This window comes from Mus caroli, unplaced genomic scaffold (genome assembly GCF_978045245.1).
Source record: "Mus caroli unplaced genomic scaffold, Mus_caroli_1 scaffold_12, whole genome shotgun sequence".
Lineage (NCBI taxonomy): Eukaryota > Metazoa > Chordata > Mammalia > Rodentia > Muridae > Mus > Mus caroli.
The window spans coordinates 95,682,316-95,695,061 of record NW_028227267.1 but is presented as its reverse complement, the minus strand read 5'-3'; the positions used below and the strand labels follow the sequence as shown (position 1 = coordinate 95,695,061).

At 42.2% G+C, this 12,746-nt stretch overlaps 1 protein-coding gene across 3 annotated transcripts in view; it reads right to left on the bottom strand.

The window, feature by feature from the left end:
• Nucleotides 1–12,746, bottom strand: part of Pibf1 (progesterone immunomodulatory binding factor 1) — a 170,224-nt gene that overhangs the window by 157,376 nt on the left and 102 nt on the right. The window contains exons 1-5 of one of the 3 annotated variants that reach the window (XM_021181399.3): nucleotides 12,468–12,711; nucleotides 11,367–11,639; nucleotides 7,425–7,525; nucleotides 4,999–5,197; nucleotides 502–621 (exon numbers count right to left, since the gene is read on the bottom strand). In XM_021181399.3, coding sequence (XP_021037058.1) covers nucleotides 502–621; nucleotides 4,999–5,197; nucleotides 7,425–7,525; nucleotides 11,367–11,618 — 672 coding nt within the window. In that variant the 5' untranslated portion in view covers nucleotides 11,619–11,639; nucleotides 12,468–12,711. Of the gene's footprint in view, nucleotides 1–501; nucleotides 622–4,998; nucleotides 5,198–7,424; nucleotides 7,526–11,366; nucleotides 11,640–12,420; nucleotides 12,712–12,746 lie in introns of those variants that run through there. The other 2 variants (XM_021181398.3, XM_029468942.2) reach the window with 2 other exon arrangements.

Below are 12,746 nucleotides of genomic sequence, written 5' to 3'. Positions count from 1 at the left end.
TAATGAGCAGTGTAGCCTTCTGTAAATGAAAAGTAGTAAGCATGAGAGCCTTATATGATTAGGATTCTTCTAAAAACACATGAGGTGCTGTTAATACTTACACATCAGCAATAATGAGGACTGTCCTGACAACTTAGGAGTCTAATAAGAAAAGTCAACTACATTCTCTTCGTCCTACACCCATAAGAGAGCCCTTACATATGAAAGCTAGAGAAATTATAAACACAAGAACACTCAGATATGGTTCATTCTGTGATCTCAAAAGCATTTCGTTCTGAAACATTCCAATAACAAATGCTATACTATGGATTAGAGGTTAAACCATATTTATCATGCTAATTTTAAAGCTGAAGACAGCCTCTTCCTTCTGACTCACTAAGCACTGAGCAGTCAGCACCCCTGGTCTCATTTTCTGTCCCTTTCATGTCCTCTGCACAGACGTTAAGAAGCTCCTATGGAAAAGCTGTAGTGTCTTTGCCAGAGTAATGAAACCTTACAAACCTCCGTCAGCTGCTTCAGTTGGCCTTTACTTGTACTCAGTTCTTCAGAGAGCTCACTCTTCTTCGCCTGTAGCTCATAGACTTCCTTTCTTAATGGGTTCACGAGCTCATAGAACCGGATCTTAAAAACAAAGTGAAATAAGCAATCCTGCATGGAAACGAGAATTCAGCATTGCTGCTTGCATGCAGCAGGCCGGCCTGGACGCCTTTTTGCAATGTCTTATATAATCTTCACCATAGATATACATATACAGGAAACAGAATACGCTGCTAAACACTCAGCACTACCCACTAGCAGCCTTGGAATGCATTCCCCACAGATCTATCAGTAATGAATCTAACTGGGTAAAATCATAACATAAAAAAGCAAGAGCTGTCAGTGTGGGCTTTGGGCATTTCTGGCTCTTGCCCCGTTCGCTGTTCTCGTTTCTTTAAGGGAATTCTCAAATAAAAAGTATTTGCATTGTAATATTAAGCATTATCTTGTTCATTTTAATTCTCACTCTCTCATTCTCTATACAACATATGACGACACTGGGACTTTTAAAGCAAATAGATGTTGTATCTAATTTTGTATTTTTATTTGTATTTAGTGGAGGTCTTGCTTCATTGCTGAAGCTGCCTCCTTGAATGTTTGGGTTCAAGAGATCCAACTGCCTCAGTCTGTTCAGTAGCTGGGACAAGCACGGTTAGAATACCCAGCCTTTCTTGTGCTTAATCTGTTTTCTTAACATTTAATTTCAAATACTATAAGTGTTAATGGATATGCTCATACAAACAAAAGCTCTTTAGGCTAGAAGGGGTTGCTGACTTGAGACTCAAACCAGAGATTAAGCTAAGTACAAGTTTGTTTAAGAAAACTAGGTTCTGAGCAAATGTATACCAAGATTCCCCCCATTGTTACCCCTTGATAACCATAAACATCCCACTCTCACCCACTAGCCCTAATTAATTCCAGACAATCCTAATCTGCCTCATCCTCAGAGGTTCCTTTTTTTTTTTATTTTTTTTTAAGATCTTCGAAGCAGGATTTCTCTATGTAGCCCTGGCTGTCCTGGAACTCACTTTGTAGACCAGGCTGGCCTCGAACTCAGAAATCTGCCTGCCTCTGCTGGGATTAAAGGCGTGCGCCACCACGCCCGGCGGATCTTTTTTTTTTTTTTTTTTTCCTCAGACTTTCCCTTTACAGACTGTTATAAACCACTATAAAATAACTCATTTTGCAAACTATGAAGTCAATAGAATTTTGGATTTAAATATACTTTCCATTTTTATGAGGGTCAAAAACTATTATCAATTGGGTGTTTCAAAAGCAATACTCTCTAGGTAAGGTAAGTCTAAACTTGTTCCTGGATGATCCAGAGAAGGAGAGTCAGGGTAAGACACACAAGGCTACCCCTGAGAGAGAAGCGGTTTGGAAATCCACAAAGGAAATAAAAGAATACTTCAACAATGCAGAGAAAAAGACAGAGCACGGACTGCTAAGAAGTGAGCTGAAAAAAAAAAAGAAAGTAAAAGCCAGGCAATGGTGGTGCACGCCTTGAATCCCAAGACTTGGGAGGCAGAGGCAGGCGAATTTCTGGGTTCAAGGCCAGCCTGGTCTACAAAGTGACTTCCAGGACAGCCAGGGCTATACAGAGAAACCCTGTCTCGAAAAGACCAAAAATAAAAATATCCAAACCCTATAGAACGAAGCCAGATGTGGTGGCATGTGGTTATTATCCCAGTGCTGGGAAGGTAGGGCAGGCAAATCCCTGGGCTTCACTATCCTAGTTAAATGGCAAACTCCAGGTCATTGAGACTCTGTCTCAAAAATGAATGAATGAATAAGTAAATAGCAAGGTTATGCCTGAGTAGCTGTCCTGTGGCCTCTACTGCATTCACACCCATGTGCACATACACCCGCACACATATATAACATATATAAGCTAAATATAGCTTTACCCTAACAGTTCTCTAGTAGGAGAGGGTGAGTGACCAAAAGTGACTTCCAAATGGTATCCCAAATAAATGCCAGCAGTCCTACCCTCAGGATCAGCCCAAATCCCTCAAGAACCTCAAATCATATTAAGGGTTTTAGTGGGCCACTCATCCCTCCAGCAGTGGCTCCGCAGTGGAGGGAGATCTCACTGTTGTCTCTTTATATGACTTAGTGGGTGGTAACAGTCATCTTGAGACAGTACACACTGTAACAAACTTAAGACCCTAGGGGCCTTGGTGGCGCACAGGCGCACACCCTAAATCCCAGCACTTGGGAGGCAGACGCAGGCGGATTTCTGAGTTCGAGGCTAGCCTGGTCTACAGAGTGAGTTCCAGGACAGCCAGGGCTACATGGAGGAAACCCTGTCTAGAAAAAAACAAAACAAAACAAAACAAAACAAAACAAAACAAATCAAGAAAAGAAAAAACCCTGGCCAGGGAGGCTCAGTCTAGTCTGCCGCAATAGCAGGATGGGGAAAAGCCCAAGAGGGCAGGCAGTAGTGGAGAGCAAGGTGAGTGGAAGCCGGTCAGAGGGGAGGATAGGCAGCTGGGGGCTCGGCTCAGGCAGAGAAGTGGACAGAGAAACATAGTCTTGCCCTCAGTGGCCACAACCTATTTCAACTAAGAAGAATCCTAGAGTTAACAGCCCTGGGCCTGATGTCACTGCATATATCACTCAACTGCCGAAGCCACTGATTCCCCATTCACCATTACAGAGCCCAGGAATGCTGAAGGTCCAGTAGTGAAGCTGATACCCATAGCTGTATCCCTCCAACAGGATCAAACTCTGCACATCAGGCAAGTACAAAGGCAGGTTCTCTATCTGCACAGACCTGCTGTAGCCAAATTCCTAACACCCTTGGGAGACATCTCCAACCAGAACCTGAACCACACCAGAGGGCAGGATGGGCTGTGTCTAGGGAGACTGAGAGAAACTGCCTCCTAGGAAGTGCAAAGCATGGCCAGGAGAGGCCTATGGCATACAAGGAAACTCTACCCAGGAAAGGAAGGAAGGGGAATCCTGTCATGTGTGCACTATAGTGTCCCACACAGCATTAGCCACAAGAACGCCTAGAGTCCACACCAGCAAGTGACTGTGTCTCCACAGATGGAACTGGCACTCTCCGACTGCTGAGGGCCCTCCAGGCAGCTGCTCTGACATGTCACCCTTTTTGCTTGGTTTTTGTTGTTGTGGGTTTTGTTTGTTTCTGGTTTCTTTGAGACAGGAGTTCTCTATGTAGCCCTGGCTGTCCTAAAACTCAATCTTTAGACCAGGCTGGCCTTAAACTCAGAAATCCGCCTGCCTCTGCCTCCCAAGTGCTGGGAGTAAAGGATACCACTGCAGGGCGTCCTTTTTTTGTTTAATCTTGTGTATATTGTGATTCCCCCTCCCCTTTTTGGTGCACCTTTTAGGTTGGTTGTTGGTTTGTTTTTGTCTTTTCCAGCATTAGAAATTATTTTTGAATTCTACAAACAAATATCTAATTTTTAAACATATTTTTCATTAGGCTATATATATATATATATGTGTGTGTGTGTGTGTGTGTGTGTGTGTGTGTATTCCCTTTTTCTCCCTAAGGGTTCCCCCATGTTGTCTCCATATCTTTTATTGTCATGCTCCACTGACTACACATTGCTAAAATACTTGTATCTTCCTATTTCTAGCCCCTTATGCTTATCTAATTTTTTTAACTTCTTCATAATTGAGATATTTTTTTCTTTAAAGATTTATCTATTGTTATATGTGAGTACACTGTAGCTGTTTTCAGATACACCAGAAGAGGTGTCAGATGGTTATGAGTCACCACGTGGTTGCTGGGATTTGAACTCAGGGCCTTCAGAAGAGCAGTCAGTGCTCTTAACTGCTGAGCCATCTCTCCAGCCTGAAATGTTTTTTCTATTCTAACCTCTTTCTTGTTTTTGCCCATAAGAGTCCTCCACTTTCTCCTTTCTTTGATTTAAGTGTGCTTATCCTACATGTGCATCTCCTTTCCCACCTCCTGCCTTTATCGAACCAGACTCTTCTCTCCTAGGTGGAACCTAATTTACAATTAAATGTGTGTAACTCCAAACCTAGGCAGGGGGTGTGAGAGGGAAGAATTCTTAGGTGGAGTGGGAACTAGAGAGGATGACTGATTAGGAAGCAGAAGAGGGACCACTTAGGGGAGGGAGGCACCAGATGGAAGGAGGTCAGGAGGTCAGGAGGTCAGAAGGCAGGGGTGGGCTCAGAGAGAGGAGGATGAGCAACACAAAAGGTAAGGAATTATTTCATATGCCAACTTAAAACACAAACAGAAAAAACAAATACATAAGGATGCCTCTATAAAAATGCCAAGCCAATTTAGTCTGATTAGATGTAGCTGTTTTGGGTTTCTTTTAACTGTTTTTGTTTTTCTGACACAGGGATGGCTTCCAACCCACTCTGTAGATCCTATCTCCATGTCCTGAGGACAGAGATTACAGTATGTGCTACTACCCTGAGCTTTGGAGTTTTGTCCAGATGGTGCACGACACTTACAGATACATATTCAGGAATAGAGAGTTGATCTTCAGGAAAAGACTTTAGCTTCACATACTGCTCTTCTGTCAGCTCAAGGTCTCGCAGATTTCGGCGAACATCTCCAGCCTTTTCTCTCAGCTGATGGTTGGTTTCTTCCAGTTGCTTCTGTCGCAACAAAATGGTTTCCATTTCTTGTTTCATTAATTCTTGATATTTTCTGCATTAAGAGAATTTATGGCAAGCTTAAAAATCACCGAGACTTCTTTCAGAGTTCCATATAGTATTCTTGGCTACCACAGTGCTGACTTATGTATCTAGTTAAATATGAAGTAGCAAATCCATACAGATTAGTAAATATAAAAACCCAAGTTATTAGAGAATCAACATTCTTAAGTAATAACTTTAAAAATTCAAATCACAAAATTATACATCTAATCTGCTAACACAATGGTTCTCAACCTGTGGGGTCAGGACACTTTTGGGGCATTGAATGACCCTTTCACAGGGATGGCCTAAGACCATTGGAAAATACAGATTTTACATTACAAAAACAGCAACAAAATTACAGTTATGAAGTAGCAACGAGAATAATGTTTTGATTGGGAGTCACCACAACATGAGGAACTACATCAAATGTCAGAGCATTGGGAGCACTGACAACTACTGTGCTAAAGCTTTAAAGCTTTCTGTCTCAGCTTTGGAGCCTAGTTACTAATTTCCATTTCTCTTTCATCCTGATACTGCATCTCTCTAATACAGTAACACTGAGCCTCATAAGGTTAAGTCTGAGGCATCCTGGTGGTATGGAGACTAGAAGCTGACTCTAGAATGTCCTTCTCAGCTGTTTCTTCCCCTGCTTTCTAAAAACAGGAGCATGCACTGAACCCAAACAGCGCTCTTTTGCCTAGACTTGCTGGCCAGTGAGCTGCTGGGATCTGCTTGCCTTCACCCTCACTGTGTTGGGTTTTTAGGAAAATACCACCACTCTCAGCTTTCACTGAGCATTCAAACTTGGGTCCTCTGGCAAGCATTTTACCTCTGAGCCACTTCCCCAGTCTAGAGAAGAGACCTTAAACAGCACCAACAAAAATCTGAGAAGAAACTGTTTGTGGATGTGTTCTTGCTTAGTCTTTAAACCTATTGTGGGGCTGGTGAGATGGCTCAATGGGTAAGAGCACCCGACTGCTCTTCCAAAGGTCCAGAGTTCAAATCCCAGCAACCACATGGTGGCTCACAACCATCCGTAACGAGATCTGGCGCCCTCTTCTGGAGTGTCTGAAGACAGCTACAGTGTACTTACATATAATAAATAAATAAATCTTTAAAAAAAAAAAAATTAAAAAAAAAAAAAAAACCTATTGTGCCTCTACGGATTTTGTTTGTTTGTTTGTTTGTTTTTAGAGACAGGGTTTCTCTGTGTAGCCCTAGCTGTCCTGGAACTCACTTTGTAGACCAGGCTGGCCTCGAACTCAGAAATCCGCCTGCCTCTGCCTCCCAAGTGCTGGGATTAAAGGCGTGCACCGGCGCCACCACCACCAGGCACCACTGATTTTTTTTATTGACTTATTTATCTGATTTCCCAACAAGTCTTGCTCAATAGCTCTGGATGGCTGAAACTCACTCTACAGACCAGACTTGGCTTACAGAGATCTGCATGTCTTTGCATCCCAAGTGCTGGGAATAAAAGGTTATTCACTTTTATTGAGTGTTTCCTGTGAATTTATTCTAGAAACAACGCATATTTTTCTACTAAAATATCACTGTTTATGTCACATTAAGTGACGTGGCTATGGTGGGTAGTGGTGATGCACGCCTTTAATTCCAGCATTTGGGAGGCAGAGAGAGGCCTATCTCTGTGAGTTATAGGCCAGCCTGGTCTATAGAGCTAGTTCCTGAATAGTCAGGGCTACATAAAGAAACCCTGTCTCAGAAAAACAAATAAATTCTATAAGTATAATTGGCATAGGTACATTTGAAAGTAAACAATGATATTTTGTTTTTTGCCTGCTCGTTTGAGATAACACCTCACCTAGCCAGAGTTGGTCTCCAGCTCATTAAGTAGCCAAGGATGACCTTGAACTCTTGATCACTGTAATACATACGTATATAAAAACAGCAGTGAAATCCAATAGCCGGGATAATCCAGGATGTTTTCTAGAGTGGATGAAGAAAAAGTTTATCTACACACCAAGTGTGGTCAACTTAGAGACTCCTTTTGTAATTTATAGGTTGCTTATACAGGCCAGTATTTGTGGAATGAATCCTGAATCTTAACTGTGCATTTTGTATAGTGTTATAAAACAACCTGCCCTTAGGTAGTCTAGATGTGAAGATAAGCATATCTAATTTAAATTTTCTCTATTATAGTCTATAGCAAAATGCATAAGCAAGATTAAAATTAGTTGATAAATAGATGTTAGGTTTTTGTGAAAAGCATGTCTTACTTGGCATCTTTCTGTTGAATAGTCAACTGATTGTCTAATCGCAAAGTTAGCAGCTGCTTCTGGTGAAGGGCGTCATTAAGTTTTTCCTCTAGCTCCTCAATCTGCATGGAGAGAATCTAGTAAGTTCTAAGTTCAGCTTTTAGTCAGCATAACAACAACAACAACAACAACACAAACCACTCAAGATAACCAGAATAGGAGTCTATAAGGTTCTGGGTTAAGCTACTGTCTTATGGATGTTCTGCCAGGCTACGAGTACGATGATCCCCCTAGCTTACACACAGAGCTCACTGAGATGGGAACTTCATGTAAACTCTCTGCTCATACTGACTGGTAAGTCATGAGCTAACCTGAGCACTGTACATCCTCCAGTAACTGCCATGGAGGTGAAAACACAGACATTCAGAAAAAACAAGTTAGTGCTCAATTCACTAATCTCATGATTTCTGAATTAAAAAGATAAACGGGCTCTCTTGACATGCCTATCTGGACTAACACACAGTTCTCACCAACTTCCTTTCCTGATATTTCACAAACTTCCACAACTTCCTTTATTTTACCTTTAAAATGTGTAACAAAAGTATACCACTTTCAAGTCACTGTCTCTGTAAAAAATTCTCATTGTAGCAGAGTACCCTCCCAGAGATCTTTGTCAACAAGTTCCTTTGTGACTAACTGAAACCAACACATGGCTCAGTCCATATAAATTTTCCAGTTCCCTAATAGCCTGTGCTTTTTGTTAACCCCTATGCACTTGGTCCTGTGCTAATCTAATTCCTTGTCCCTTTGTTTTAACTCAGACAGTTCTTGTCTCCACATTAACAAGCAGATGAGTCTAACAGCATTCCTCTTACATCCAGCCCCCTCTCTCCTGGATCACCTTTACCACTAAACAAATACACCAAGCCTCCAACACACAAAACAACAAACATCACTGCCTTGATCATATTACTCCTAGGCTATAAACCATTTCCCTTCTATCTTTCAGATTAAAGCTTCAATATACATCTGTCCCATACTATTCAGTGGAACTATTCTTGTCAAAGTCTGTAATGCTCACCTAAGTGGACAGAATGAGGTTGAACAGTTAAGCACTGTACGTGAGACACTCACTACTCACAGTACTGGAATCCAGCAGTAACATAATACAAGTCTGTCCTTGCACTCAGGGTCCCTACAGTCTATTAAAAGACACTGACAAACATGGGCTGGTGAGATGGCTTGGTGGTAACTGCTTCCTGCCAATCTAGATGACCTGAGTTAGATCCCTGAAGCCCACACAGTGAAAGGAAAGAACTGGCAGATCTGGGCTTAAAATATTTCCACCCTCCTCTTCCAAGATGTTCCCAGGCCTTAGGTATACAGGGTTTCATCACAGATCTATCAGTTGGGCTGGACTCCCCATGGTCAGTTGTTTTCTCCATTGTGGTCTGCTGCAAAACAAAGCCTGTTTGACAAGGGATGAAAGCTACATTTATTCATCTGTGGGTACAAGGATAAGTTGTGATGCAGCTAGGAATTGTAGTGGTTAGGGACACGGTGGCAATAGGTCCTCCTCTAGGTCCATGGCCTCGCCAGCCAAGGGTTAGGTGGCTATGCTTATAGTACCAGGTGTGAAAGTCCTTCTACTAAGTGGGCTAGAATCCAGTTAGTTGGCTGTTGGTTACTCCTGATCAAGTATTACTATTACATTTTAGAACATCTTGCCAAGTAAGAAGGCTTGAATTTGAGGGTGTGGGTGCAGGTGCAGGGGGCCAGGGAATACACCAAAGCTGGACAGAGGACAGAGGAGGGGGAAGGATGCACGTACTGAAGTCAGATTTGAAATTTTCAAAAACTAAATTGAAAAATGAGGGGAGAGCCAAGTCCTACAAGAGTCCTCTACATGTGCTCTACAGCATGTGTACTCTCAGAACACAAAATAAATGTAGAGCGAGAGAGATAAAATGAACGAAACCAGTAAGTAGGTCTGCATGTGTTTGTGGGTGTGTGTACATGTATAATTTGGTACATAAAGGGATGAAAATGACATTACTCTTTCAGTTGAGAATCATTAATATGTATTGTGCTTACTAAGTGTCTGTATTCTCTCATATCTACTTCCCTATATGGTAACCAGTCACCAATGTGATAGGAGTTGAGAGGAGGCCGACTGGGGAATGCTTAGGTTGCACAGACAGTGTGCCTAGGACAGGAGTGACTGCCCTAATGAAACAGACAGATGGAGAAAAAATAGCTGCCCTTCTGCCAGGTGAGGACTCAGCAAGAGGCAGAAGACCCTGAATGGACAGAGAACTCACAACCAGCGCCCGCTCCTGGATATATCGGCTGCAACACTGTGAAAACAAATTCCTATTCCTAAGGTTTTTGTTTCAGCATCTCAGAGAGAGAAAGGCAAGAATAACAGCTATATCCTAATGTGAGCTACTGGCTCAGTCATTAATGTGAAGTGCTATTTCTTTACTGCATTAAAACCCTGAAGGGGCCCCATTAAGAAATTGTTCCTTCCTCCTCATGTATTTTCCTCATGGGCAGAGCACATATCTAGCAGGCTGAAAGCCCTGGGTTTGTTCCCAAGCAGCTCACAAATAAGTAAATAATCAAATTTTAAACCAATACTTTATGATTTCTTTAACTTTGATGAGTCTGAAGGTTTTGCTTGCACATATGTATGTTTCAGTCTGGTGCCCTCGGTGGCCAGAAAACAGTACGGAATCCTCTGAAACTGCGGGTTCTGAAATCAGAACCCATGTTGTAAAGGGAAGAGCAGTAAGCACTGTTAACTGCCTAGCTATCTCTCTAGCCCTCTCCTTCTTCCTATTAAGTTGCGTAGTGTGTGTATGTGTGTGTGTGTGCGAGTGTGTGCGTGCCATGAGTCAGTTCTCTTTTCACTATACATCCCAGGGATGGAGCTCAGGTCCCCAGGCTTGGATGGTTAAGCATTTTTACCCATGAAACTATCTCATTGGCCCCAAAGAAATACATTATCTTCTAGTAGAGAAACACTGAGTATCTTAATGAGTATCTTAATATGCATATCATATTAAGTAGTATAGAGCTAAAAGAAAAGACCAAGTTAATAAGAAGAAGTATAATGACAACTTAAACAAACTGCTGGACACGGGCTTCTGCCGGAAGAGCTGAGATGGAGAGTAAAGAGGGAAAGTTCACGGTCAGAAACAAGTAACTGTCTTAGGAACAGAAGAAGTAACACTGCAGAGATGTGTCTGGAGGTCAGTCACTATTTCTTAGGGCTCGTTTCATCTCTACCAGGCATTCCATGAACTACCCTGGGACTAAGGACCACACAAGGCAAGCACCGTCACTAAAGGATAAGGCACTTGCTAAAGACAATGGTCACCTACAATCGACGTCTGTGACACAGCACCGCTCATCCAGAGTAACTGTAGGAATGTAACAAGGAACCCGACTTGTAAAGCAAGGGCGATTGAGATTCAACGACACAGTTGTGATCTTCACGCTTCCTATCAGACCAGTCAGTCCCAGGGAACTTGGCTACACATCGTCCTTAAGGAAAGACATAGTCCACTAATGTCACACTCGAAAACTTGAGCCTTCAAAGGTAACTCACTCATACACTTAAAACACCCCATTTCAATACGCAAACTGCAGAAAGGCGACATTGGGCAAGGAGTATGAAGTGTGGCATTTAAGTTCCATATATATATGGAACAATATATATATATATATATATATATTTTTTTTTTGATTTTTCGTTTTTGAGACAGAAAAAAATCACATAGTCCTGGCTGCCCTAGACCTCCCCATGTAAATCAGGATGGCCTAGAATTCAGAGTGATGCACCTGCCTCTGCGTCCAAGGGCTGGGATTAAAGGCGTGTGCAACCGCACCCAGCGTATATACCAACTTATCTTTCCTTTTCAGTTTCAAGAGAATAACAGAATTTGCATCTGACCTTACCTTTGTAAGATAATCCATTTTCAAGTTGTCGATCATCATGTTTTTCTGGGATAGCTCGATTTTCAGTAACTGAATATTATGAAGTAACTCTTTTCTTTCGATTAACTGCCTGGTGATTTTGACTTTACCCTCTCGCTCCTCTGATGATGAGACATCATCTGTATGAATGGTTGTTTCCAAACTAATATCTTCAGACTCCAGAGAACTAGAGATATTTACTTTTTTTGGTTCCTTGGCAATTTTGCGAGACATTTTATTATTTGAATCAATCTTCTGTAGAATAAAAAGAAATAAAGTTAAATATACAAAAAAAAAAAAAAAAACCTACTACAGGGCATACAGAGCATTAACGAGACACCAAGGATCACCTAGATCATTAGGTATTGGAAGGTCCCAAATGTAAGGATAGCCCTATAATACCAAGTATCAAACTCAAGGAGAGGCTGACTTTTGTCACTGAAGGTCCTCACAGAAGTAGCATTGAAATCTGGACACACACAGAAAAATGTTTGTATGTCGGCGGAGGGTTTATAAAGCAAGAGCAGAGGAGACGTCAAGACTTACATGCCAGGTTTAGTTTTACAGGTAAGGCATCACCGAAAAATTTGAAAACAGGCTCAGAGTGAGACAAAAGCATTTTTAAATAACTTGAAAAAACCTAAAGAGGTTAGAAGGGCAAAAACTCGAATATTCTAAATAGCACATTTTAGCCTTCACAAGGCTTTTAGTAACTCCCTTGTTTAAATACGACAGGATTTAGTAAAATAGTTACAGAACTAGCTATTTCAGTTTTTCTAAAGGGAACGCTAAAGAAGGTCTGTGTGGTGGGTGGGGAACAGGAAGAGCTACAGTACAATCCGCCTCTTTCCTTTTTAAAGGGAAGGGATGGGAAAAAAAAAAGTAAAATAAGAAAACAAATCCTTGCGTGAGTTACAAAGGACCAGGGACCGGCTTCTCCCTCTTTTATTAAGAAATCTGTAAAGTCTAAACTTCCTACATTTTAGCATCTCTGCGCCGCGTGAGAAAGAAAGGGAAACGGATTCCTGGAAGCTACCTCTCAATGGTCAGTAACTCCGCATATAAGGCTAACACCAGCTTCACCTCGGACTCTTGGAAGAACCAATGGCGTCTTCAGTCAGCAGCTCAGGCTCCTACCCCTCAACAAGTATCTTGGGGCTATGGGACCGTTAGGAGCGGTCACCAAGACAACCACACGCCGTGCCCCAGAAGAAGTCGGAAGAACCTGGGGCGCGCAGGTACCCAAGCTCACTCCTTCCCGGAAGCCAGTCGGAAGCGGTGCAGGCTGGGAGCTGTAGTCCAGAGGAAAGCCCCGCCCACCCGCGGGAGGAAACAACCAACACCCGCCCAATCACGCGCCTC